The sequence below is a fragment of the Colletotrichum truncatum genome, assembly GCF_014235925.2.
Source record: "Colletotrichum truncatum strain CMES1059 chromosome Unknown Contig_0010, whole genome shotgun sequence".
Classification (NCBI taxonomy): Eukaryota; Fungi; Ascomycota; class Sordariomycetes; order Glomerellales; family Glomerellaceae; genus Colletotrichum; species Colletotrichum truncatum.
Genome location: NW_027222407.1, coordinates 167,118 through 192,776, shown reverse-complemented (window position 1 = coordinate 192,776; position 25,659 = coordinate 167,118). Strand labels below are relative to the sequence as shown.

The following is a 25,659-nucleotide window of genomic DNA, read 5'->3' as shown; positions in this document are numbered from 1 at the left end:
CGTCCTGGTGCCCATTCACTGCCCTGGACACCATTTACCCCAGGGCCCCAGCCCATACCGTTTAGCGGAACGACAGTGCGTCGCTAGATGAGTTGCTCGCTTATCAGCACAGTACAGGCCCCGCAATTCCGGCGCACAAATGACAGTGTGAATTCATAATTGGTGAATAAACAGGCCTCCATACTCGTTCTGGGCAGGTACACATTCATATGAGGCAACTAGGCCGTATGCAACTGTTGAGTGTTTCTTTCCTGTGGCAGAGGCCCAGGCTCAACCCAAAGTTTCATTCTGTACTGTCAATGGGACGGAGGCCAAAAAAAAAAAAAAAATCGTAGGTGTGTCTACGGTCAGTCGACTCAGGGCAAAAAGGAGAGAACAAACAGCAGGCACTATCGTATACACGCCCAATACCTGTGGGAATGAACCACATATCGTGCCTTTGAACATATGTGTGCGTGTGTTTTGGGGCAAATCAGCTGCAGATTATTCTTGGATCAAGTATCCATCTTCCTAATCCAGAACTATCCTTTGTGCACCTGCGTCAGAACTACTGGAAGGCCTACAGCCCAGAACATCCTCGAAAGGCGATGGGGCACATGCTGGGTGACAGACATGGGAAACCAACAGTTTTCAGATTTAGGAAGAAAATTTGATCTTGGTCCAAGGAGACATCCTGATATGTTGATTAGGGGCTGCAAGTAAAATAAAAACAAGACAATGCCTTGACATGACCCCCAGATGCGATGGGTGTCGGGTCAGATTACTTGCATGCCTTTCCCCAAGTTCCGGCTCTACCTGGGCGGCCTTAGCTCGGGGTACATGGAGATACAGGGCACGCACCACTTTACAATGATTATTACCTCAGGTTGTCTTCGATTCCAGCCTGGATACGACAAGACGGAACACAACTGGTGCCGGTTACAAGGTGCTGTCTATAGGTCCCTCAGGACTCGAGGGCTCAAGCACCTCAATGCAAGCAAGGTAGCCCAGCAGTAGACGTAGTTTCGAAGGAAAGGGGATGGACAGAGACGGGGATCTTCCCCCCTTCCCTCTCGGTTTTTTTTTTTTTTTCCCATCCGACAAGCAAACCACGCTCGTGTAAGACCCTACTTTAGCCGGGGTTTGCCCCCCCCCCTTTCTGTGCTTTGTTTTTATTTCCTCCTTTTTTTTTTGCCTCGTCTCCCCCAGCACAATCTCTATACAGGGCGAACTCGCAGTTGATGCAGTGTTTTACAATCTGCACCTAGGCAGCCCAAACCTAGCAATCTTGGGTGCAGAATGGTGTGCTAAGAAAGCCCGTGTTACGCAGTCCTACCTCCTTCCTTCCTGTGTTTTTTTTCCATCCGCGCTTCATCATCCGGTGGTAGAGTTGAGTTTGCGCTTGCAAAGTGCTTCCGTGCCCTAAAAGGCCAGCCTAGGAAGATGAAAGGTGTCCCGTTCATTTGTTTGCTGCTGGGTTTCTCCCATCCCAACTCTGTGTTATCATCTGCTAGCACTATCTAGAATATCGTGGCCAATGCACATGCGTGGGGACAGTAACGAATTTGTTTACTGTCCCCACGCAATCGCTTCACTCAGCAAGATGCAACTCTGACGCCTGGTATTGTAGCATGTACGGATATGTGTCTAAAATAACGTCTATCCATGCCTCATGCAGTACGAACATGTTGTGACAGAAGAGTCCGCATTCATAATCGAGGCACAATCGTTCGTCCACAATGTTTTGTTCTGGAAAACCTTGACGAAACTGAGAAAGAAGAGGCAGACCGGAGACAGGAAAAAAAAATTAATTGATCACAGTTTCAAAAAACTGAACCTGGGTTGTCGACAAGAAGCACCAGTAGAAAGGCAAGCAGGGCTGGACAAGGGCACCCCCATAACATCCCTACCCTTCCCGAGCTCATACCCCTGCAAAATGCCGACTTCAGAAAGATGCTGACATGTGCGTTTTGCCAATGATTAATTGTTCACTTTTAAAGTTGTTTTTTTATTCCCCTCGCCGTTTTGTTCGCATCCCGCGAAATTGTCGAGACTTTGATGTCCTCCATCATCAGATCACAGCCAGGCACTCTGCAAAAAACAAGAATTCTCGTTTTCAAATCGTAAATTGGAAACGGCAAGTCCGTTTAATCGGCAAATGTGGGGTCTCTACTCGTGTTTGATTCTCTGGTCAACGGTTTGCGGAAAGAAAAGCTCTTGTACCACCCCATAACCCTCCGTCAGACTCTTAAACATCGTCCGTCATCACTACCACCCAATCCAACTTTATTTGAAGCCGAGACGAGAATATGTACCATTCAGCCTGGAAATGAAAAGAACAGAGAAGAAAAAAAAGCACGTTCTGCTAACGATCAATTACTGCTAGCCCCCAAGGTGAGAAACATTATGTTTGTCGTTGAGAATCGGTACAGCACCACTGAATGGGCCGGACTTTCCCGCGAGACCACGGTGTTGAATAACCAACTCAGCCACCTATGCCTTTGGGTCCAAAGACCGAGGGAGCAGACCATCGATTCGTTTTGACCTACTTCTAAAATAAGCCTGTATTTTTGGCTGCAGTTGTCGCTCGCTCTATACACGCACACGGTTGTTAAAGCTACTGGCTTAATCGGACTCAGCACCGTCATTTCACCACGTCGTCTGAGACGCACCGAAAAATGTTTTTACCCGGAGTGGGAATTCGGGGGTTAAAGAAGTGTCCGTCGCTCCACCCTAGATCAACATCGTTTTCCCATCAATCATCCATCACACGCGTCGACGCGTCGGGGTGGACAAGTAAGAAGAGGGAGACTGCCAAACGAGATGACATGGGATTTCCGACACGCGTGTCTAAGTGATTGCGCCCCCCGTCTTGCGTGGGATCTGCGATCCGCTGCCTGGTCCCATCGTAAGGTGCCATACCCCGGCCTATTCTCCCCGGGATTGTGAAGACCAGACGACACAGGCCATTGCGGTTGACGCTAGCTAGTCTACGGAGTGTGGACGGTTATCTATCAGGCATATTCATACCTGACGATATGAGGTATGCGCAGCCGGAAATTTATGGAAGTGGTTGCGGAAAGAGATAGGCCAGAACGATTGCGGCGCGCAAAGTGACCCCATCTCTCGTCGGCCAGCGCACCACTTCATCTTGATTTATTGCATGTTACGGGCGTGGCACGAACTGGACGTGGCATCAGGTCCAGTCATGTCGCGGTATTGCACAAGCTTTCAGCTTCTCGTCAGGCTATATATATATTTACTTGGTCGCCGTCGTTGCTACTCAAATTGTCATGAAAATACAGAAAGCCCTCAGTGCCTCAGCTCGTCATCCGGCATCCACTCTTTGCATCCGTAAGGACCTGGAGACGCTCCCTGTTGCTGGGACTACGGAAGTGTCAGATGCGTCGGTTCTTGAACGGCTTGGGCAGCCAGGCTGGCTGTCAACTCGTTGTTTTGGGCAAGAAATAGGCAGACATCAGATAAAAAGAAACTAAAGAAAGAAAAAAAAAAAGACAGAAGGGGTGCCCAACTTGGTAACTAATATCAACTAAGATGAACCTGAGTAGATGAGATGGGAGACACGAGACACCCCCCAGAGCAGTAACAACCAATTACAAATGCTTAAGATCTCCCAAACTCCCAATTGCCCCCGTTCCAAGAAACAGATGGCGCAAAACTAACGAGCGGGAGAACTATTTTAGACGTGGAGAGTCTGATCCAAGGGATTTTGGCGCGTCATGTCAGGGGCGAGTCATCTCTCTCTCTCCCTCTCTCTTGCTCACAGAAATCGTTCCCTTCCTGGTCAAACTCCAGTGTTTTTTCTTCGTCACACTGTCGTGTGTGTGTCCGTCCATCTTAATTGCCACACACCTACCTATTCGCCTGATTTTTTGCTGCCTGGCAATGCCGTGCCGTACACTCTGCCAGCTGCCAAGCAATACCCTCTCCAAGCCTTCCATGACACATGCATTAAGTCGTACAAGCTGCTGACTCTTGCAAAGTTGACTCATCTGTCAGTGCGCGTGGTTCTGCGGAAAATCCGTGGTTACACAATCCCCTTCGACATCAAAATTTTCCGACCTCTCTCACATGTGCAGACAGAGAGGACCGTCGCCACTCACAGGCCCCCTTCCCCCAAGGCGTCTTGTCCGCTTGCGCTATTGCCAATACCCACGTACGTACTCACTTGAGTCACCGAGACCTCCTTGTCCCCCAAGGCGCCGTACTCGAATCTTTCTTCGGTTGCGTATTCTGCTGCAGCTCGTGTCGTCACTGTGCATGTTTGCTGCGGGCCTTCCTTCTCTGAACTAGGGGATAAAAATGATAGCTTAGAAGTTACCATTACTGTCACAAATTGGACAACGGACGCCTTTGCCCATCGTACTAGTCACGTGCTACAGATAGTGTAAAAAACAAAAAATAATAAGAGGGATGAGATAAATAAAGCCAAAAGTGTTGTGTAAACTTGATACGCACAAAGACCGGGGGAAAGAGGCGCAACGCTCCGGTATGGAATGGTCCAAAGTTTGTCAGGCTGGTAACGCCCCCTCTCCCCCCCCCCCCCCCCCCCCCCCCCGGGCCCCTCCTGCCTGGCTCTCTGTGCTGCTAAAGTGCTTTCTGATACCGTCCGTCACTTAGCCCGACAAACGTTGGTGCGATGAATATTTCCTGCCATTACAGGAACACTGACAATCCGGGACCCAACCCCCTTTATGATCTCAATTCTGGATATTCTACTGCTCATTCTAGAAGCTAGTGCCAGTATCAAAGCTTCAGCAGCACCACGCAATATAGGTACAAGTGATACGGTATCGGGCTTTCTGGCTCTCTGGAAACATCTCACATGGACACGTGCTGAAGATTAAAGTTGCTTTGGATAAGTGTTTTCATGGCCCAATCGTGCAGATCTGGGGCTAGTAATTTTCCCCCAATTTCGTGGTCGTTGCATGTCCTTAGATACTGAAAAAGAAAGGGAGTCAACCTGTGTCGTTATCGTACAAGTTCACCCCACCTCAGCTGTCACTGATCGTCACTTGCATCTTATCGGCAAGGGTATTCCATCTCCAACATGTCCCCGAAATGCCTCGCCGCGTCCCTGTCACGCTTCGGAGCCTTGCGCTTCCTCCGGCTGTACGTCATCCACCTGCTCCGTGACCTCTTCCACTTCGTCCATAGGGGCCTCCTGCGTCTCCATATCACTACCGGGTATCGCGCCTTCCGCTTGAAGTTGCTTGACCTTTGTGTTGGTCATCTCGTACACGTACTGCCCAAGGTGCTCCACACCCTCCATGCAGACCTCTCCTGGCACCTCAGCCTTGTCGACACCGGCAAGCTGCCTCTCTGCCGGCCACAATTCTCCAGTGACAAGCATGAGCTTGTCCGGTCGAGCCAGTAGCTGCTCAAATGCTTGTCGAAGCTCGTAGCATGCCTCAAAAATCTCGCGGCGTCCCAATATGTAAAGCCCAAGACGGGCACGTGAGAGCGCCACCGTCATGCGACGAATGTCCCGTAGGTATCCCACTCTGGATGTGCGTGTCAACGAAAGAATGATATCTGTGGCACTGTTAGCTTCTAGTTTGTAATATCTCATAAGGAAGGTTGCTCACAGTCATTCTGCTCGCCCTGGTACTTGTCTACAGTTGTGACAATCTTCGGCATGCCAAAGATGGTCTTGTTGGCACACCTGTGTGCCAAGACATCTTTCACCAGGGCGCGCTGTCCCGCATATGTTGTGAGAATGCTAATCTTCGAGGCCGGGTAGCCTAGAAGACGCATGTACTGGTATACGGCAACCGCGTATTCCGCTTCACCAAGGTTTTGGATGAAATGGGGAGTCGGTTCAGTCTCTCCACGCCCCTTGTAATCTGGCACATTGATAAACTGATAGTCATACTTGAAGCCAGCATTCGCGTTAAGATATTCGCCCTCGCTCTCCACGTGTGGCAGGTTACCAAGCTTGGGGTATCGCCACTGGTAAAGGCTGGCAATGGACGGTCGAGCTCTTCCCTGCTGATCCAAGGCGATGGTAGGGACCCCCAGACGAACGAGACGTGAGAAGAGGGACTGTTCTAGATTTGCATAGTGACGGAACGCCAAACTTTGAATGACTGGAGAATTCTGGAAATGGTCACCACAGAGGACGACCCTCTGTAGAGCCATCTGCCCGTTCTGTGGCTTCTGCATGGCCAACGGAATGAAGTTTTCGATTTCGGTAATTTGAGCGGCTTCCTCCATAACCACATTGTCATAATGAAATCCGAGAGACGCAATCTCCCCCCGCCTCATCGCTGCATGAGTAGATGTCATGGCGATGATGCGAGCTTCATTTGTCAGTAGGTAATTTGCCTTGTCTTTGTCTCGGCGCAAGATTTCAAACGGCATGGCGTCAGCCAGTTCGGAGAAGATCTTTTCAATGTGTCGATAGCACCCGTTCGCAATGTCCAGAACGGTGTCTCGATCCGCTTCGGGAGGGAAAAGTGGCTGTGGCGCGTCTGAGAAGAAAAGATGGAACGGGAAAGCCTCGAGGATATTGGCAACAGTTGTATCCTCGTGCTTTGTAAGTTCCACGAATCTTGCCCAAGCCGGCTCGATGTAGACAGAATTGAAGTAGCCAGCCGTTTCTGCAGAGTTACCATGGGCACCTGGAGCTCCGACACTAATAGCTAGACGATTCACTTCGTGTAGATACCGGTCCCGATTCTCCAGAAATGACTCCACTCGTCCATGCTTGCTGAAGTTACCTTCCGTGTAGAGTTCTTCCTCACCGTGTCCCAAACGAAGCAGATGGCGTTCGTCGATATCAAGCGCCACGATCTTCGCAAACAGCTGGTTGAGCGCCTGGTTGCTATGCGCAACCAGGAGAGTCTTCTGTTCCGGGAAGTTGTGGTAGATATTGTTGATGATTTGGGTTGCAACATCCGTTTTTCCTGTGCCAGGTGGTCCCACGATAACTGTGAGTCCTGGTTGGGTTCCGGAAGTAATGGCTTCAACCTGCGCCGGGGTGAATCGCACCGTATTCAGCTTCGGTGCATCAACGGGGTATGGGCCCATGTTTGGTGGTTTATAGGTCGACACTTTCACAGTTTCTACTTCTGCTAAAAGTGCAGGCTCGATGCCACGACGACGCTTCTTGGAGGGCTTGGCTTGTGGCTCAACAGCCTGCTTTTCCGCTGTCTCCAACACGTACGGCGGGCCGAAGCTGCCGCTGACATCGTCACTAGGCTCAACAATTTTTCCGGGCAAACTTCCCGTAAGATGCTGCCAATCCAAGAAAGTGTCGCGGTAATCTATCGTCTTAAGACGATTGGGCAGCTGCTTATAAGTTGCCCCGGCCGGATCACCGTAGCCTAGGAAAACCTCGTGGAACCAAGAGGCAATAGGAACTTCAGAAAGCGTCAGACTGCGGATAGATTCCAAGATTGGCTTGAAGTTGTTCTCCCTTCCACTCCGGCGCAAAACTACGTTGATTTTCTCGTATGCTTCCGGAGGGGTTGCAGACGATCGCTCTGCATCCAAAGCGTACGTTCTTGAGTCCAGTCTTAGCTGAAGCCTCCGCCGACCGTCGTAATGGCCTGCGCCATCACGCACGACCTTACCCTTGTCATCAGTAATCTGGATGATTTCAGCAGATCGGATAGTAACAATCCCGAGCTTCTCAGCTTCAGAATAAGAAGCGTCTCCGTTGGTGATGCTGTTGGCAGCAGGCGCCTGGATAGCCAATAGAAGGACAACATCATCGGGTCTCAAAGAGTCCCATTCACGTCTTATACCATCATTCAACCGACGGACATCAATCGAGATTTCCGCCCGAACCAGTGATGGCTTGTCGTCCCCAACAGATGCCGGGGCAACTTCGAGAATCCTAAATTGTTCAGCAAATCATCTTGGTCGCTAGAGAAACAGTAACATACGAAGGCTTGGTTGTTGGTAACGCCATCTTGGAAAACCCCTGAAAATTAGTCTCCCCTGGCTTTCGGCTCTCGGGGCGGAGGCGACGGATGGCTGATTCCACATCCTTTCTAATACCGTAAAAAGCCTCGGCGCGGGACAAAACGAGCGATCTCCATAGAAAGTCTCCGACAGACAAATACTGCAGGTTGAGTTTTGGCAACGCGAGGGGATGAGACCCGTCATAACTGTCAGTTCTCATGATGCTATTCTCGAACAGAGACTGCTCGGTTGGCACAAGGCTCATACTGCGTGTTACTTCCTGGAAAGTCTTTCGTTTCTCAAACGTAGTGAGGAGTACCTCGATAAGAAACTTCCTGTCAATACTAACGCGCAAGGAGTCAGGGTAACCAGTCCGAAGGTGAAGTAATCGCGTTAGCTCTACAAGTTCGGCATCCGTAAGGGGCGCCAGCAAACTTGAAAGTTCATCTCTCTTGTCGATAGACCCGTAGTTTGACAGCGCCAACACCGTAAGTTTTTCTTTAAAATACTTCAGCGAAACCTTTTGCAGTTTAGACAAGTTCGCGCAGTGCCTGTCATAAGCTTCTGTCCGGCTTAGCTGTGCACCTGTTTGATCGTCAATCGCAAAATACGAATAATGGCGGAGAAGCGCATGAAGGTCTCGTAGGAGATTGTTTTCCTCGTCGTTGAACACAGGAGATAGGCGCATAGCGGGCAAAACGTGAAGATCGAGCAAAAGAGTGTTGACATATCGTCGAGTGGGTAGTTGACTTTGCAAATCTGTCAGAAACTCGACGAAACGCTCGCAGTAGGAAACTTGGTCTAAGATGTATTAGTAACAGCCAACATGGACTCAGAAGAGGGAGCAAAATATCTTTACCTGGCTTCACGCTTTCTGTGTATATCAAACTCAGAAACTGCAGGATCAAGGTGTACAACCACGACCGATCGAATCTCAGTTTTGCCTTTGTGGCGTCATCGGCAGCATCATATCTCTTTGCTGCTGCTCGCCATGCCTTTCGCACATGAGAATTCTGTTCAAGCTTCTCCTCGCGCAGTTCCTCAGTTGACAAACTGTGCCAGATAGATATCGAAACCAGTGGCGCACATTCCTTCCTCACAATGGCGCAGTCCAAGCTTTGGAAAGCCGATATTAAGAATGCCAACAGGTGAGTCCTGATGCTGGGTGAAAGCGTTTGGTCGAGAGTCATAGAAAGAATTCGACGGAACAAGCTCGAGAAATCGTCTGGCCGGTCCTCAAATATGCCCCATGCCTCGAGCTGCTCACGTCGCTTCACGTTCACCAAAAGAACCACCAAAAGTACATGGTGATTAGATGATTCTTCCGTGTATCCAGGCCATAGATAACTACGCAAAGATAGCCGTCAGTATCGGTTCAAAGTTTGCAGGTAACATGACGTACCTTTCTAGTGTCTGCAAACTCTCCAATGTCAATATAGACTTATATGGGAAGCCATCATGCTCTAAAACATCCCATATCTCCTGCTTGACAACCTCGTACTTCACCTTGACCTTGACCGCCTTCTTGGTTGGCTTGAGCCAGTGCTTCTTGGCGACCTGAGAAAAAGCGCTCTCTCCCTCGATATCGGCAACAGTCGGACGTTCACCTGTGTGTTTCGTTTTGGATCGAGTCGAAGGCGCAGTTTGGGCCTCGCCGCTCTTCTTCTGCCGCTTGGCTGTGGGCATAATTGGCAAAATCGATTAGGAAAATAATAGCGCCAACGTCGCAGTCGCAGGCAGGTTTGTGTTAAAACGGTGAAAATGACAAATCCCCGTCGATTATGCGATGCGCGCGGGGCGCATTTGTTTACAATGTCGAGACGTTCTGAAGCTTGGAACCTTTAAAAATTTCAGCCTTGCATTTCGGGCAATTCATCAACTCCCAGGTTCTCCACGCGACGACGCGACCCTCGGGTTGGCGTGCAGAGGCTTCCAACTTTAGCGGTCGTTAAACACACGGTAGTGTGTTACTAGGGATTTTTACTGGCTCACAGCACTCTGCCAGCACAGGTCATTAGCGTGTCAGCCTATACGTAGCACACACACTTACCCCCATGCCTTGCTTCCGATACGTACCGCTTCCAGCAACTCAAGCTCAACCAGGCTGATTCTTTCGTTACCAGCCTTGCGCATCCCAACTCGCAATAATCCAGACGAACGTCACCCGCTCTCCTCGCCAACACGACCTCAAAGAGGCCCGATATCCCGGCGGTGCTGCCCAGCACACGGTGGACACGCTTCAATCGCTTCTCTCATTATTTATCCGAGCGCAACTTTCTTGACGCATCTCGAGATGCCCGCCACCATCGCGCCGGAGCGCCACGAGGTGCCCGGGGTAGTATCATTTGCGAGGCTCCTTGATGACCTCTTGGCTCGCTCAACAGAAGTCAAATCTACTCCTACAATCGAACCTGCACTACAGAAGGCGGACTTTGGCGATCTCGATAACCAGCTTGCCCACGTCTTTGCAGCACCCGATGCCTCAGAACAGGAAAATGGAGCCAGCAGTGCTACACAGAGAAAGGCCCAGCAATTTGCTATCATTGAGACAGCTGTACGAGACATGTTCAGCAACTTAATTGTGCGTCGAAACTTAGATGTGTTATTTTGAAAACTGAACTAATAGGCAATCTGGGATGGCAGGCTACTACCACAATCGAATCCCCCGATTTCGTCAAAGTCTGGAACTTGTTCGACCTACTTGCCGTTCTGTCCGATGACGAAAAGTGTGACCCCGCGTTGCTTTTCTGGTTGGTGGAAGAGCTTTTGGATAGCCAGACGATTGCCGGATGCCGCAAGATATTCGATTTCCTTGAGTCCAGGCGAGAAAGGATCACTGTCAAGCATTTCAAGCAGAAGCAGTTGGTCATTCTGCGGAGTTGTAATGAACTTCTTCGCCGTCTTTCTCGCGCGGAGGACACTGCTTTTTGCGGACGAGTTTTTATATTCATGTTCCAAAGCTTCCCCTTGGGCGACAAGAGTTCTGTGAACTTGCGAGGAGAATACCACGTTGAGAACGTCACAGTCTATGATGACCTTACTACTAAGAACGAAGACATACCTGATCAGATGGATGTGGACAAGCCCGCTGAAGCTAAGGATGCGGAATCGAAATCCCAGGCAAAGGCTGTGTCCTTTGACCCCAAAAAGCCAATTCAAGCGGATCAGCCACTCGAGCCAGATGTTTTGTACCCTCTATTTTGGTCTCTTCAGGAAACCTTCAGTCAGCCAAAGAAACTGTTCGAGCCCGAAAATCTTGCCAGCTTCAAACGTGGCCTAGAGGCAACCATGACATCTTTCCGGGCAATTCAAAACGAACAGGGCCAGAGGCCACCTAAGGCGATAGATGAGGCTCAGCGGAGCTTGAAACGTAAACGAGAAGATGCAGAAGAAGGTGATTTGGCGAATTCTTACAACCCAAAGTACTTGACTAGCCGGGACCTATTTGAATTGGAGGTATGTTTCACAACTTGCCCAGAAGAGTCGGGTCACTAACTCAGTAAGATGAGCGACATATCGTTCCGAAGACATATTCTTGTCCAAGCATTGATTATAATGGACTTTCTTCTATCTCTTTCCAGCAAAGTTAAAGAGAAGTTGGCAGGTAACGCTCAGAACAAGTCGGTAATATACATGGGACAGGTACTGAGTGATGAAGATGTGAGTAATTTACTTCTGGCTAGAGTCCCTTATGCCGTACTAACAATCAGCAGACCAAGTGGGCAACAGAGATGAAAAAGACCATCGTTGAGAAATACCTCAAACACGGTGTCGACGGCCCCTACTTCTGTCGGGTGGTTGAGACGGTCCTTGCTAGAGATAAGAATTGGGTCAGATGGAAGTCTGAAAACTGCCCATCAATAGAACTACCACCCGTGCCTCCCGAAACATTCCTCGAAGCCAAGAAAACTGTTCAACGCACAGCAACGAAGAAGCGTTTAAGGGCTACACCTATGGGCTCTTTGTCATTGAATTTCTTAGAAGATGGTAACGAAAAGACTGCGATGCAGAAGCTTAAGGCCGAAGAGAGATACAGCCTTCCAGAATTGGAGAGTTTCAAGAGGAAAATTGCCGACGATGACTTTGAGATTGAAATGCCTACAAACAATCAGACAAAGGCTGCTGCCGTCGAGAGCAAGGCCAGCAAGAGCTGGCGAGCCCTCAGGATAGCAAGCAAGACCAGGCTGGCTTTGTTTGACAAAATTGACGATCCGGATAAGATTGACGCAGTATTTGAGGAGCCAGTTGACGCAGATGAGGCCGAGGCGGCCGCGGAAGAAGCCGTGAACATTACCAACGTCCCTGAAGACAAACGTCCCATTGTCATCTCGGGGCCACCTGGAGTGGGAAAGGCTACAATATTTGGTCTTCTTGCTGCACGGCACCCTGGAGCCTTCACGCGGGTACCTCGGCATACCACTAGGAAACCTCAGGAAGGAGAGGTCGATGGCCAACACTTCCACTTTGTGGAAGCACAAGCCTTTAACATGCTGAGGGATGGCGATGCATTGCTAGAGTTTACGATGGTGGACGATGTGGATTACGGAACAAGCCGGAAAGCTGTAGATGCCGTTGCTGAGGGAGGAAAGGTTCCGGTGATGTATATGGACAGCGAGGTAAGTTCTCTCTGCCTTGTGAAGCTCTCGGCCATCCCTCTAACCCCCTGCACAGGCCGTTCAACAAGTTCGAGATCTTGGCTTCTCGGCCCGATTTGTTCTTCTTCTGCCACCCAGTAAGGAACTTTTGGCGGAACGTCTGAAGAAAGCTGGGAAGAGCGATAGTGTCGTGCAAGAGATGCTTTCCAAGGCGGTCTCCTACCTGGAGACGTCTACCGCAAATGAGGGGTTCGACCTAGTTTTAACGAACGAGGATCTCGGAACTACCGTCAAGGACTTAGAGGGGCACATATATGGTACGGGGGGGGGGGAGAAGCTCTCAGATGAGAAGCCTGCTGAAATCGAGGTAACCGGTGAGGATGCGGCCATGGTTGACGCGCCTGCAGAAGAACCACCAGTGGAAGAAGAAACGCAAAATGAAGGGGTCGAGGTGGCTGAAACTATCGAGGTGAAGGGGACGATGTCGTAGATCACCTTGTTACCCGATCATTGAAGATATAGGTGCTCATGGGCACAAGGTCGTAAAGATGTTTGATACCCATAATTTTTGACGATTTTGAAACGAATGCAGAAGCCTCATGCGCCCGTGAAGTACGATTTCTCGCACCATAGCTTTCCAAACGTTTGATCAATGCAAGTTTATTCAAGTCTTCCTCAACGTTCCAGCTGCTTCGCCAACCTCGACGTAAGTATCAAGACAGACGTGGTGTTTAACGCCGGACATAATGATTAGGGAAATGGCAAGATAGCTCCTAGATACAGAATAGTGTGGAAGTGGCATTAAAGACCAGTGTCAGGGCAAAACATGTATATTATCACCTGTTGCTACAAGCATGAAAGCAGCGTTTTCCACGTCGCCAGAAGCCGCTCTATGGTCCCTGAGTGACTGAAAAGATATTACCCAACAAGCCCTTAAACGCCGGGTTCCTCCATCCCTTCCAGTCACGGTCCATCGCCCCCCATGTCTCGTCAAAGTCAACTACTTTGTTCCGGACGTAATATGAGCCCTGGATTGCCCACAACGCCCAGTCGGCGTCATTGCCCTCGAGGTACCCCACAAGACAAGTTATATATCCATAATCCTCGGACGACAACCCGGCCTCCGGCCCACCGACCATGCCAACGCCGAACTCAGACAAGAACAACGGACCTGTGTAACCCTTACTCTGTTCAAGAACAAACCCGAAGAGAGCCCCGTACTGTGCGCGCTCAAGATTACAATCCCCAAAGTTGGGTGTCGTGACTGTGAAGCTGTAGCTATGCGCCTCCCACACATTCTTACCGTTCCATGCTGAAGTATCCAGTGCTCTTGTCCGCAACGGGAAGAAATCCGTAGCAGAGTTAAGCCCGCCGATGATGACAAGCACGTCTGGATTCGCCTCGTGGACAGTCTTGGCACCGCGCGTGACATATCCATACCACTGATCTGCTGCGAAGGGAATCTGCGTCCATGTAGCTCGGAGCTCGTTACGAATCGATATGGCGACGACGCCTGGTCTCGTCGTGGCCCAGATGGACACCTGCTGTAAGCCTGCGAGCCACAAATCTGTATCGAAGTAACGACTGTTGGCGGCCCAGTAGAACCTCGCATCCTTCCACCACCCATTGCCATCGTCAAGATTGCAGCACCAGCTCGCTTTGCTAACATGGTTGTCGAGAACAGTCATTATGTCGCGCTGCCAAAGCACGTCGATGATGCGCGAGAAGACGTCGCGTTGTGTGACGTTGGAATCCGCCAGAAACGGATTCTTCTGAACCGCCTGGTCGTAGAGCTTGAGGAGGTCTGCCTCGTTGACCCCCGCCGCCTTTGCGCCGTTAATGAACGAGTCCCGTACCTTGATCCCCGGGTTGAGGGCGTGGTCGGTTGAGAATGTGAGGCGGACGCAGTTAAAACCTTCGTGCTTGATCCAATCGGCCAGGTACTCTATGGGTTGCTTGTGTAGGCCCTCGGGGAGATTGACTTCCATGTGGCCTGCCCAGTTGATGCAGCGAAGTTTAACACGTTTGTTTGACGAGTCTGTAATCCAGCGGCCGGTTGAGAAGAGGGGTGTTTGAGGCTTCTGAGCTAGGATAGGGATGATGAGCCCGATTACGGCCCAGAGATGCAGAGTGAGCCTCATCTTAATTGCTGACTTGCAAGACTTGCAGGTCCAGATCCGCTGTAGGACTTGGGTATGACTTCTGGACGATTCAGGTCTGCGTCGTGCGCTGGCTGAAGAGCTGTGGAGAGGAATATGCCAAATTCGAGACCAACTCAACTGAACCAGATCGAAAGCAACAACTACACGGTTATGACTATAAAACAGAACCACACAAACGAAAGGGTTTGGGTGAGCCGGTGTTAGTCAAAATATCGACTTCCCGAAGACGGTCTCAGCTGGCTTTTGAAGGACGTTCTTTCAAATCACGAGGACGTAGTGTAGGACTCAGGTTTGGCAGCTGAGAGCCTCCAGAAGCATTTGGCAACGATAGACAGCAGATGCTAGTTGAGAGCAACCATCTTGTAACGGCACATGAAGAGGGGAGTTTGAACAAGATATAGTCACTCAAGACAACGTGTTGGCAACATCACGCGACCCATCTGCCTTCCAACATCCTACCTTAATTGCCTTAGTCCCGAACAGTCGACAGCAAATAGGAGCATCCAACCTATCATCTCCAGTTCATCTCCAGACCTCAGTTTCATCCACATAGAGACTCCAACCTGTCAGTCTCCACGAACAGGTGGTCATGGACGAAGGCTGATTCGGCGTGGCGAAATCAAGCCGGCGGTATACCCTACGAACAAGCGTTCCAAGGGGTGCTGTATAGCAAAGAAGAATGAAAAGAGACACTCCAATATTCAAGACGACGAACGAGAAGCAAGAAAACCATCTTGTCAAGACGCTGGTCAGGTCTCCCCCGTTAACGGCAGGGACACCTCTCTGCTGAGCACATGGCCGTCCTGGCGTGTGATTGGATGTCTTAGGCAGGGGGGCGGCATAATGAAGGTGGGATAGCGGCGCGGGCTGGTTGAACCTGGAGGTGACGTCCAAGAAAGAAAGGCCCCAAATAAGAAGTAGGTGTGTGCCCGAGGAACCGTGCTATAGGACCGTCCGAAAAACAGACCCACGTCACCCGACCGAGCCCCGCGGGCCTGAGTCCCTTTGCGCCTCTATCATTCGACACACATACCCTTCTTCCGTCGCCCTCCTTATTGTCGTGTTTCCCTGCAAGCTTTTGTTTATTGCTTTTGCATACACTCTCGAATCTTCGAAAACGGATATTTTGCTTGTCATTAGTAAACCCTTCCAGTGCTGCTCTTTCAACTAGCCCCCTTGGCTTGGGATTTCCCCGCAGGCCCCAGCAACCAGGTTAGGAAAAATTACAAGGAGAGAAATTATCCTCATTTCGCGGCACGCTTGTTTCTTGTGAGAAGCACCAATGGGATACCTTTGAGCAGGGCACCATCACATTTGCTATTGCGAACTCATATGGGCGGGAGTCCAAGACACACCGTCAGGTCATGCTTTGAGATTATAGTTCATTTCTGTCATTACTCATCAGCCATCTCTGTATTCAAGACGGCCGGTAGCTCCGGTCTACCGCTATCCCAGGTTAGGGCTACCACGCCAAGATAGTAGCCCAAACTAGGCCTTCTTCCTAACAGGCTGGTCGTTGTTGGGCCCCTTTGAGAATGCGCCAACGTCTTAACCCTCTCTCTGTCGATCGCGAACCTGCAGCGGTAATTGGATGAAAAATCCAAACGATGTTTTCCTAACAGACTCCTCGAAGTCCCCTATACATCATAGCATCATGCGTCGTGACAAACATTGGTGCATGGTTAAACTCCCGCTCAAAATGACAGTCCACGGGTTGCCAGAAGCAAAATAAAGTAAAATAAAAAAGCTTATACAGCAGGTGTCGGCTGTGTCACTGAGACCGCGGCTCGTACCTCAAGCTCTCGCCTTTTGGCAAGCAGACTTTTGAATGCCCCAAGGCAGTGGATCAGAGACTCCTCATCGTGGGCGCAGAAGCGATAGCTTTTTTCTTCTGTAATGAGCTGGAGACAATGTGTTTTGGTCTTGCTTACCGGGTCGATATCAACCACGTTGACGATTGCTGACATTGGCCTGATAAACTGCGCCGTATACTCGGATTCGTCCTTGTAAAGAATGAAGTTCCGCGGCCTCAGTACACCCCACAGGTTCTTCCACTGCCTCACGCCACCCTTACTTCTGAGGAACCAAAGCCAGCCTTGCCAGATGACGCGGTCAGGATCCTGCTCGAGGTTCAGGCCACTAACCTGGCTCGCATTTCGGTTACCAAGACCTGGCCGACCACTTGAGCCTTCACCTTCACCCAGGGACTGGACCGCCAAATCCTCGATTGACATGCCCTGTATGCGCTGGATATCGTTATCCGAGAAATCGGAGTGTGAAGCTAGCTCGTTGCCAGAATACCCTGCTGAGTCTGCCATTTGTGACGGACGACGACGGTCCGAGCCGACAAAACGGGGCACTGGAGGTTCCAGCGGCTCCGGAGAGCTTGACGCAAGCCTTTCAGGTCTGGTAGCATCTGCACCTTGTCCGGAGCTACTCCCAACCACCATAAAGGAGGACTGTCGGCGGCCACCGACGGGACTTGCAAGAAGAAGCTCCCCATCCTCCTCTTCAATCCGGGCATGACTTCTGATCAATTCGACCCATTCCTCCGCATCGTGACTGCTGCTGGCCTGGAGATGGTAATTCCTTGCTGGAGAGAATAAACCGAATACGTTCTTTCTTTTATTCTTGGGATCCTTCAGCAGTGCAACCGCCGTAAGGTCAGCGAGGTACAGCTTGTGGCGCAGCTTGTCTTCCTTGTCAGATCGGTAAATGGATAGCGATGTGGGACGCAGAACGAGATATATCGACTTCCAAGCCTAAGAACAAGGTCAGATATGGCAGATATTATGCGGCCGTACCAATTGGACAAACCTTCGTCTTCTGCGTGCGTTTTTGCAGGTAGCCGCTTTTGACGACGCGGTCAAACTCGAAACTGCCATTTTGGTTCACTGGCGACGAATAGGTATCCAGAGCAAGGCGGTTCCGCAATCGCGAATTGGGATCGGTTGGAAGTGAAATTGAAGAGGGCGGAATAGAGACCTCGACAGTTGGCGCTGGAAGCGTCTGAACCTGTGTTTGGGCCATTTTCGTTATGAAGGAGCCAATCCGTTTCGGCTTGTTGTGGGTGTAAGTGGGTTGACAATCGCATGCAGTCACGCATCAGTGGTTGAACCATTCGGGTGTTCCGTAAGGAAAGCAAGAGGATGATCGACAGATTACCGGAAGGTGAGCATTTCCCGGCAAGGACGGATGAGGGAGGATTAAAAAAAATCGAGCGGCGGGTGACCGAAAGGCTGAACTGGATCGACAGGGTATGGTAACAAAAAAAAAATTAAGTCGGCAAGTTACCCAACAGAGAAAGAGATTCTGGGCGAGGCAAAAGTTCGGGGTGGCTGGAAGTGGATATACCTTATCGAGTGGGAGTCGCGTGTCGGTTGATTTAGTATTTCCTTGGTCGGGTCTGTTTTTGGTTGCGGCGCTCTGGTGGAAATGGAGAAGGTGTCTGAGCTGCCCTTGCGAGGAGCTAAACGAAAACAAAAAAGAAGCGAATGCAGCAGGTGTTTGGACACACGTGGAATGAGAAACGAGTGCAAGATGGGACGAGACAGGCCGCGCGGTGGTAGGATATTTGGGGGGGTGAAAGCGTAGAAAACAGGAGAGGCTTCGGAGAGACCTTGGCACGGTTGTCGTGGTAAAAGGGGATATAGAAGTATTTAAATGGTGAAACTTTGAGTGCCAAGAAATGTAGACGAGTCTCGAATATGAGAGCTGGGCGAGAAGCAGCAAGGAATCGAGTCGGGTGCAGCGGGATGGGAGTAAGATGCGGTGTGTGTGTGTGCGGAATTTATGCCAGATGCAAACGCCTTCTTTTAGTGTGCTTATGTCTGCACTGCTGGTATGTGTTTGCGAATGCAAGTGAAGCAGGAAGGCGTTGGGTAGGCGTGGATATTATGATCATGAGGGGAAAGGAACGAGGAAGGGAAAGCCAATAAGGAGGGGCGTGGTGGGAAATAAGATGTGAGGTCAGATCAAGCCTCTTTATCCAAGGCTGGCTGAGGTGACCCAAGAGGGGAGGAGTGTAGTATTGCAAGGTCTACTGCTGTTGAGCAAGGAATCTATCTGGCAGAGGCCAAACGGCGAATCACTGATAATAGGAACGGATGCTGCGGGTTTGACGATGATGCCTTGGGTAGAGAGTGAGTATGTGACTGAGGTGCCCCCCAGTTAAGCTTTGAGGGGGCGCTGATCGGCACAGCGATGTCGCAGGAAAGAAATGCAGCAGGGTCGAATGTATCCAAGTTCGGGGTGAGCGGCGCGCCATCTGAAGACGGGCGAATGGGCAGAAAGGCTACAAAATTAGGCCGTGGAGCCCTTCACAATGCGACTGCATTCAAACTGATGGGATTAAAATGACCCAAGAACCACTCGTACTGCATATGTCAATAGATGATGGTACGGATACGTACCTAGCTTAAGTCCCTTATACGTAGCAGTTGCCTTATCCGTACAGAAGAAGGGGGGTTAGTCCTCATCGTCAGTCTCTGGCCCACTCACCACTGCCAGCGCACTCAGAGAACCCACCGAGCGATGCATTGCTCTGGACCACATCTCATAAATGACCTCCCATGCAGAACTGCTCAATATAGATCCGTGAAGGGGTTGAGTATTGGGGAGTAACACGGAGCTGGTCCGGTTTGGGGTTCGGCCAGGTCACCACCCCAGCTCTGAGTGGTTAAACTAATATGAAAAAAAAAAAAAAAAAGAGTGAGAGTGACAAACAGACGGGCCAAGGAGACAGGGGAGAGGTGGTTGGGAATGGCGGGAATGAACAGCGGGCGGATCACCGAGCGTCTTAGCGCTGGTGACAGTATGAGAGTACGTACATACATACAAATACTCTGCCGTGTGTCAGTAAACAATTCACAAAAAGGGAGACATCAGAAGTACTTGTTATGTAAACGACCCATCATGGCGGCTGCAAAGTCCAATCTGTAGATGGACTTCGCTCCTGTGCGGCTCGTTTTCTTTCCCCCCTTGAAGCTACGAAATGAACTTGGTTGTATCTGAAAATATGCAGGTACAATATGTAGGCTAGAGCCTGATCTATGGTCCCGCCTGTAGGTCCTCTGCCCAAAGCAGTGTTTAGTTATGTACACTATGTGCCTTTCAGTGGCTGTAGTCCAGACCGGCGGAGGCGAAATAGTGGGTAAAGCACTGAACAACCAGCACCGCCCCGTTTCGTCTACAAAACTGTTTGACGACCCAGGTTGGGATGCAACTCCTAATCCCCGCCCATCCAGTCGAACCAGACTTTCACCAGCAGGCTTTGGAGAAAAGGGGGGCCGCTGTCTCAGATAGCTAAATCCTGTCACCTTACTGTGGGCGGCCCACCAATCCGTCGGGTGTCCCTGTTTGAGGTAGAACACCACCCGTCCCATCTCGCGCCTTAACAGTCTGGAGATTTGTGTTTTGTTTTCCGCTGCCCTTACGCCTGATCTCCTCTGTTGGTCCGAACATGCTTCTATTCTTCTCCAAACCCCCAAGTGACTTGGCTTCGTAAACCTTGAGATAGCTATCTGAGTAAGCCGGCCCCACCAGAAATAACAACGATCAACCGCATCCAACATTCAGTCTCACATGTCTGGGTTACAACGCTGAAGCAAAGCAAAACGCGCCATGGTTAAGCGCCCTGACCAGACCCGTCTGCGACCCCGCGCGCGCTTAGACGGTACCTGTGAACATCACGGTACATGTTGCTGCCATTTTCAATCATCCGAGCAGAAAGGCTCACTAACTTACGCTGCCTCGACGTCAAGCCCCTACCTTAATGGTCCGCGTGCTTTTTCAATCTACGCACAGCATCCTGAGCATTGAGAAAGGAGCCGGATATCAACTCCATCGCATTTCAGCCTCCCGTGTATGACCGCACCACCATACAAGTTGGATACCTCTGATCTTGAATTTGACCAACCCTCCTCTACTTCTCAACTGCCGTTGCGCACGTGCTGTCTTCACATCTATTATTGCTGGAAGACGTCTGATCGACACAAACGACACGAATGAGACTAGCCACTGCTCTATCGTGGCGTTCGAGTAGAACTCCTTAGAATGTGGCAGCTACTAGCGTGTAAGCCCGGTGCGGCCCGATAACCGGCTGTTGATCTAAAATGCATCCGTGGCCTGACTCTCGCGAGACTATCGTATATGCTCATTTCCTGTGTGGCACTAGTTATATGAGTTCGACCCTCCGTCATGGCTGTTTCTGCGCAATTCGCTCCTGTGCTAGTATTCTGGGTCTTGTGCACTTAAGCTAGGGGAGGATACGCTCAACCGACGTAAGGGGAAGAAGTTACGCATCTTCAGTTTGATCGATAGTTCCTGTTTCCATGTCCCAAAAGATCGTCAATCGTTGAACTGCACAGACTATGGCAACTTGCGTGAAAAGCTAAAGTGTGAATCATAGTATGTACAAGCCTGTAAGAGATGCCACACTCGAGGAGACATGGTATCTGAAGGTTACTTCGCCAGTATCAAATCCCCAGGCCGCTCCGTGTAAGAAACCCAGAGGGCGAACGCTCTACTCTTGGGCCTTCACTCACTATCTATGGGCATGTGCAAGTTACAATGAACGCTCGAATAAACTTATCACCTCACTCTAATATCATAAAAATCGCAACGCCTCTACCATTAACCGTCTAAGCAAACTTCGTATGGGCAGTCCGGAATAGACCTTGTAGTATTAATGTCATCAATACGAACGGCATTCCTTAACTACTACGGAAGCTTCAGACAGCTTCTTCCCAACCTCGTAGCGTCAACCTGTCCTAAAAAAACAACTTGTGCCAACAGGTCGGCGTACCGTCGTTCACCTCGGCCATCTGGGCACTTATGATATTACTGCGTGCAGGATGCAAGTACCCTTTTTTCCAAACATGGCATACTCGGTGACTTCATTAGCAATATATTGGTGATGTTGAGTTAACCCACATGGTTAGCGAATTGTTGCAACTGTGGCCCGAAATTACGGCGCCAAGGGTTGTGTTCCAGCCAATTCGTAACACAGAAATACCCCTCTGTGTAACGATTCACCTATATCATAGCATACTTTTCATTCGTACTGGTGAGTTTGCTGGTGTCGGCATGGGCTCGCTCTGATATACCTTCAAATTTTGCAGATAGGTCGGAGGTGTTGGAGGCTGGGCTTCAAGCGAAGATTAGCCCAGTAAATAACCGGGAAAGTGGAAGAGGAAGAGGGGGATGGATGGATTCCCTGCCATTTAATACTCAGTCGAGACAAGCAAGTCGGTAAGGCAAAGTGGCCGCGTGTTGTCCCTTGTGTAGGCATGGCAATCGCCCATTATGTTGCTATGCTATGGCCACCAACCCCGAAATGTAGCGTGGGATATCATTGTAGATATGCACAATCAAGTGAGACTTTTCGCCGAATGAGTCATCGGCTGAAGGTTGCAGATTGTGGCTGTCCTTCCAATTGCAGCAAGTGCAGATTCCTCTAGCAATTTTGACTTCCCCTTCTAGATCTTTCGTAAAACTTGGGAGATTTCCATTACCTGGCTTTCGTTCACTGGGACTTAAAGCCTTCAAGTCTACCTGATTAGAATTGTCCCCGACCGTGTGCCTCTTGCCAGACCTGGCACGCGTCAATTGCCATCTTCTCCTTTAAACTATCGCGAGGTATTGCAGTTGCGCTTGATTAATTGCACTTCGATACATCTCTCGAACCTCCGCAATCCACATCACTATCATGGCAAGTGACGAGACATCTGAACGTGTCTTGGGAGAGATCAAGGCGGAACTGGCGGTCACGCCTTATCGTTTCACCTCTGCCCATCTCCTGACAGGAGGCACTGCTAATTTCATCTACCAAGCCAAATTGGAGCAACCCCTGCCCAATGGAACCATCGAAGTAGCAATTAAACACGGCGAAGGCTTTGTCCGCCAAAGCCCGAACTTCAAACTTACCACGTCCCGTTGCGTACGTCACCCGTTACTCTACTGCTCATCATTTTAACTCATCGGTATTCAGCGTGTCGAGGAGTCATGTCTGAAATATCTTGAATCCTTTCCACCGCACATTGGTTCTAAAGTCTCCGTTGGCACGCCGAAGTTGTTCTACTTCAACGAAAAAACCAACACACAAGTCCAAGAGTATCAGCCAGATCCACTCAGCCTCAAGCTCTACGCTTTGAAATTCTATCATTCTGCAAGCTCTGAAGAGACAAAGGACCAATGTCTAGAGATTGGGTACGGAGTCGGCAAGTGGCTCCGGGAATTCCATAGCTGGAGCAATTCACCGGACCAGGTGAAGTTACGTGAAATTGCTGCGGCGAACAAGGATTTGCAATCCATCAAGCACTGGCTGAACTACCAGCAGCTCCCTAGTGCTATCGAGCGTCATCCATCAGTGTTTGGTGAGTGCGCGGATGTGTTTGCCGACATATTGGACAAATCGGCGAAGGAACTAGAGAACGAAAAGAATTTGCAGGTCATTCACGGAGATTTTTGGACAGGAAAGTGAGTTGACTTCGTCCCATATCCTTCAAAATTCCCTCTCACGATAGTTGTAGTGTTCTTCTGAGAGGTCAACCCTGGACCTCAGGACACATTCGGCTCTTTGTTGTGGACTGGGAGATGTTCCAACTCGCCTTAGCACCCTTTGACCTTGGCCAGATGATCGCAGAACTCTATGAACTGAAGTTGTTCAAGGATATAGATGCTGGCCTGTGGCTCATCCAGGGATTCGTAAAGGGATATGGCGCTGTGGATGATGACTTTGCCTTCAAAACTCTACTTCAAGTGGGCGTCCACCTCGTCAGTATTGGCACGACAGTCCAGGGATGGGGAACTGCGGAGCAGGTCGAGAGTGTGGCTATTGCGGGAAAAGATATACTGCTGAATGCATGGTCAAAGCAACGGGAATGGTTCAATAACCACCCGCTCGGCTGCATACTCTCTCGGAACTGAATGGTGGACTACGATAGGGCATCGGTACCGTTTGCTGTTTCATCGATATGAGAACTCAAGCCCCTCATGCTACGACTAGAAGCATGCCATTCGCGGCTGGGCCAGACAGTACTGGCCAAATATCTACAACCTCTTCTCGATACTATCCAGCTTATAAATTGAGAGTTGAGCTCATATGCAACAAGCTCGAAGGACTGACTCACTTCACAATTGACTTTTCATAGCGCGCTGTTCCATGTCGTGTGCGGAAGCAGAAAATGAGTATCTTGCGAACGATGAGAATACCGCCATTAATGAATGTTATGTACGGGTGCTGTCTTGGTCAATCATTGTTTGTGATTGCTTGAAAAAGTTCCGATGTTTCGGGAAGTAAGAGTTGAGAAAAAAGGTATTTAAGAATTTAGCCCAAAAGATAGCACAAAATACGGATACTGAGTCTGAGTCAACTGGGTGGCGGAACCCAAACATGCAAATATTTTCCTTTCCAACCAAACACCTTCGACCACCTTCAATCGCAAAAGCGAGCACAAAGAAATATCCAGTACGACAGGATACTAAATTCGTCGTCCCCTTCCCCCCAAAATATTGTGTTGGATCGAACGAGGGGAACCTTCTGATTTTAGTTTTACTGGCTCTTGCGGCCCAACTCCCACAAAAATGAGCGGAAGCAGCGAAACACGTCCCTGCCGGAGATGCGAGACACCGACCGTTCTGACCGTGAGAAAAGATCCGCTATGCGTGTAAGCCATTATATGAAGTATTTTCAGGTGCAAAAGTTCAAGGTTAATCACTTCATTAGGACCTGTTATGAGCGGCACATTTCTCAGCGGGTAATCAAGTCCCTCAGCAAGCCGTACAAAGAGGCCAAGGACAGGTTGGGAAACACGTCAAATGCGAAAGCAAAGTACCTGGTTGGCCTCTCTTTTGGTCACTCGTCGGCAGCCATAGTTCAGATCCTGGATAAAAACCTTCACGGCCTCCGCGAGAAGAACCTGCGGCTCGCCTACGAGATTCACGTCATCCACATCGATACCGACTTGTCAGGTGCCTCCAGCGCGTCGGCAGGCTCACCAGCAAACCAGTTGCTGGACAAGTATAAAAATAGGTTTCCGAACTTATCCATGCAGTGTGTACCGTTAAGCGACGCCCTTGCACTGGATACTATAGATTGGTCCGCCCTTCCAGCGCTGCAGCTAGATCTTGAACCTGCGCAACAGGTCAAAGCTATGCTTGAGGCATTGCCATCTGTTACGTCTAGAGTGGATATTCTGAGGTTGCTTGTGCGACATCTTCTTCTGGCGCTTGCTTTAAAGAACGAATGTCATGCGCTGCTGCTGGGCTGCACGACAACCGCTCTGGCAGAGTTGACACTTGCGGAGACGGCGAAAGGGAGAGGGTTCGCTGTGCCATGGCAGGTCAATGATGGCCCGGTTCCTATCACAATATTCCCGCGGTCAGGTGAAAAACTCGAGGGCCAGGCTGCCAGCGGGGCGCAAAAGGCTTCAGTCCCGGTCTATTATCTTTTAAGGGACGTCTTCAAACGTGAGGTCACAACATATACCGGATTAGTTACGCCACCTATGAGAGATCTGGTCCAAGACGCGGGGCCCAGAAGCAGCACTATCGTGTCGCATAGGGAACTCAGTATCGAAGACGTCATGGCTCGGTATTTCGAGGAAGTGGAAGAGAGCTACCCCTCTGTCGTAGCCAACGTTGTTCGCACCAGCGGCAAGCTTATGCGAGTTAACGACGGTGACGCTTGTGCAGTTTGCAGCATGGATATTGACGAGCAAGGTGGAGCGAGATGGAAGGGAGAGATTGGCGAAGATCCTGATGATGGAAAGCGCAAGGAGAATACAGGGCGGCTATGTTACGGGTGCGAACGGTCTATATATGGATAGATCAAACAGACAGAATAACTCATGTCGCTTCCCTCTCGCAGCACTTTAACCTGTTCTCTGCTGCCTTTGTGAATAACCCCCCGCCGGCCCAATCACTAGAGAGCCGATCCCCGGCTATGATATGTCCATCCGGTCTACCCAGCTATTTTGAACTCCATATAT

At 50.1% G+C, this 25,659-nt stretch overlaps 6 protein-coding genes across 6 annotated transcripts; 3 read left to right on the top strand and 3 right to left on the bottom strand.

The window, feature by feature from the left end:
* Window positions 1–5,080: 5,080 nt before the first annotated feature.
* On the bottom strand, window positions 5,081–9,597 carry CTRU02_213520 (DEAD helicases superfamily protein; the record flags this gene model as incomplete). The annotated part of the gene is made up of 5 exons (XM_036730752.1): window positions 5,081–5,535; window positions 5,589–7,843; window positions 7,893–8,712; window positions 8,771–9,258; window positions 9,314–9,597. 5 exons carry the CDS (start codon window positions 9,595–9,597, stop codon window positions 5,081–5,083), a joined length of 4,302 nt encoding a protein of 1,433 aa, XP_036577528.1.
* Window positions 9,598–10,204: 607 nt separating this feature from the next.
* On the top strand, window positions 10,205–12,996 carry CTRU02_213519 (nuclear matrix protein; the record flags this gene model as incomplete). The annotated part of the gene is made up of 5 exons (XM_036730753.1): window positions 10,205–10,492; window positions 10,555–11,367; window positions 11,416–11,571; window positions 11,625–12,527; window positions 12,583–12,996. The coding sequence occupies 5 exons, from the start codon at window positions 10,205–10,207 to the stop codon at window positions 12,994–12,996; spliced, it is 2,574 nt and encodes an 857-aa protein (XP_036577529.1).
* Window positions 12,997–13,396: 400 nt separating this feature from the next.
* CTRU02_213518 (cellulase family protein) lies at window positions 13,397–14,647 on the bottom strand (the record flags this gene model as incomplete). Its single annotated transcript, XM_036730754.1, has 1 exon — window positions 13,397–14,647. The coding sequence occupies one exon, from the start codon at window positions 14,645–14,647 to the stop codon at window positions 13,397–13,399; it is 1,251 nt and encodes a 416-aa protein (XP_036577530.1).
* A 1,769-nt stretch (window positions 14,648–16,416) lies between these two features.
* Window positions 16,417–17,698, bottom strand: CTRU02_213517 (ph domain protein; the record flags this gene model as incomplete). Its single annotated transcript, XM_036730755.1, has 2 exons — window positions 16,417–17,430; window positions 17,486–17,698. 2 exons carry the CDS (start codon window positions 17,696–17,698, stop codon window positions 16,417–16,419), a joined length of 1,227 nt encoding a protein of 408 aa, XP_036577531.1.
* A 4,678-nt stretch (window positions 17,699–22,376) lies between these two features.
* Window positions 22,377–23,596, top strand: CTRU02_213516 (phosphotransferase enzyme family protein; the record flags this gene model as incomplete). The annotated part of the gene is made up of 3 exons (XM_070206071.1): window positions 22,377–22,607; window positions 22,659–23,146; window positions 23,200–23,596. 3 exons carry the CDS (start codon window positions 22,377–22,379, stop codon window positions 23,594–23,596), a joined length of 1,116 nt encoding a protein of 371 aa, XP_070060103.1.
* Window positions 23,597–24,253: 657 nt separating this feature from the next.
* CTRU02_213515 (cytoplasmic tRNA 2-thiolation protein 2) lies at window positions 24,254–25,497 on the top strand (the record flags this gene model as incomplete). The annotated part of the gene is made up of 2 exons (XM_070206070.1): window positions 24,254–24,336; window positions 24,396–25,497. 2 exons carry the CDS (start codon window positions 24,254–24,256, stop codon window positions 25,495–25,497), a joined length of 1,185 nt encoding a protein of 394 aa, XP_070060102.1.
* Window positions 25,498–25,659: the final 162 nt, after the last annotated feature.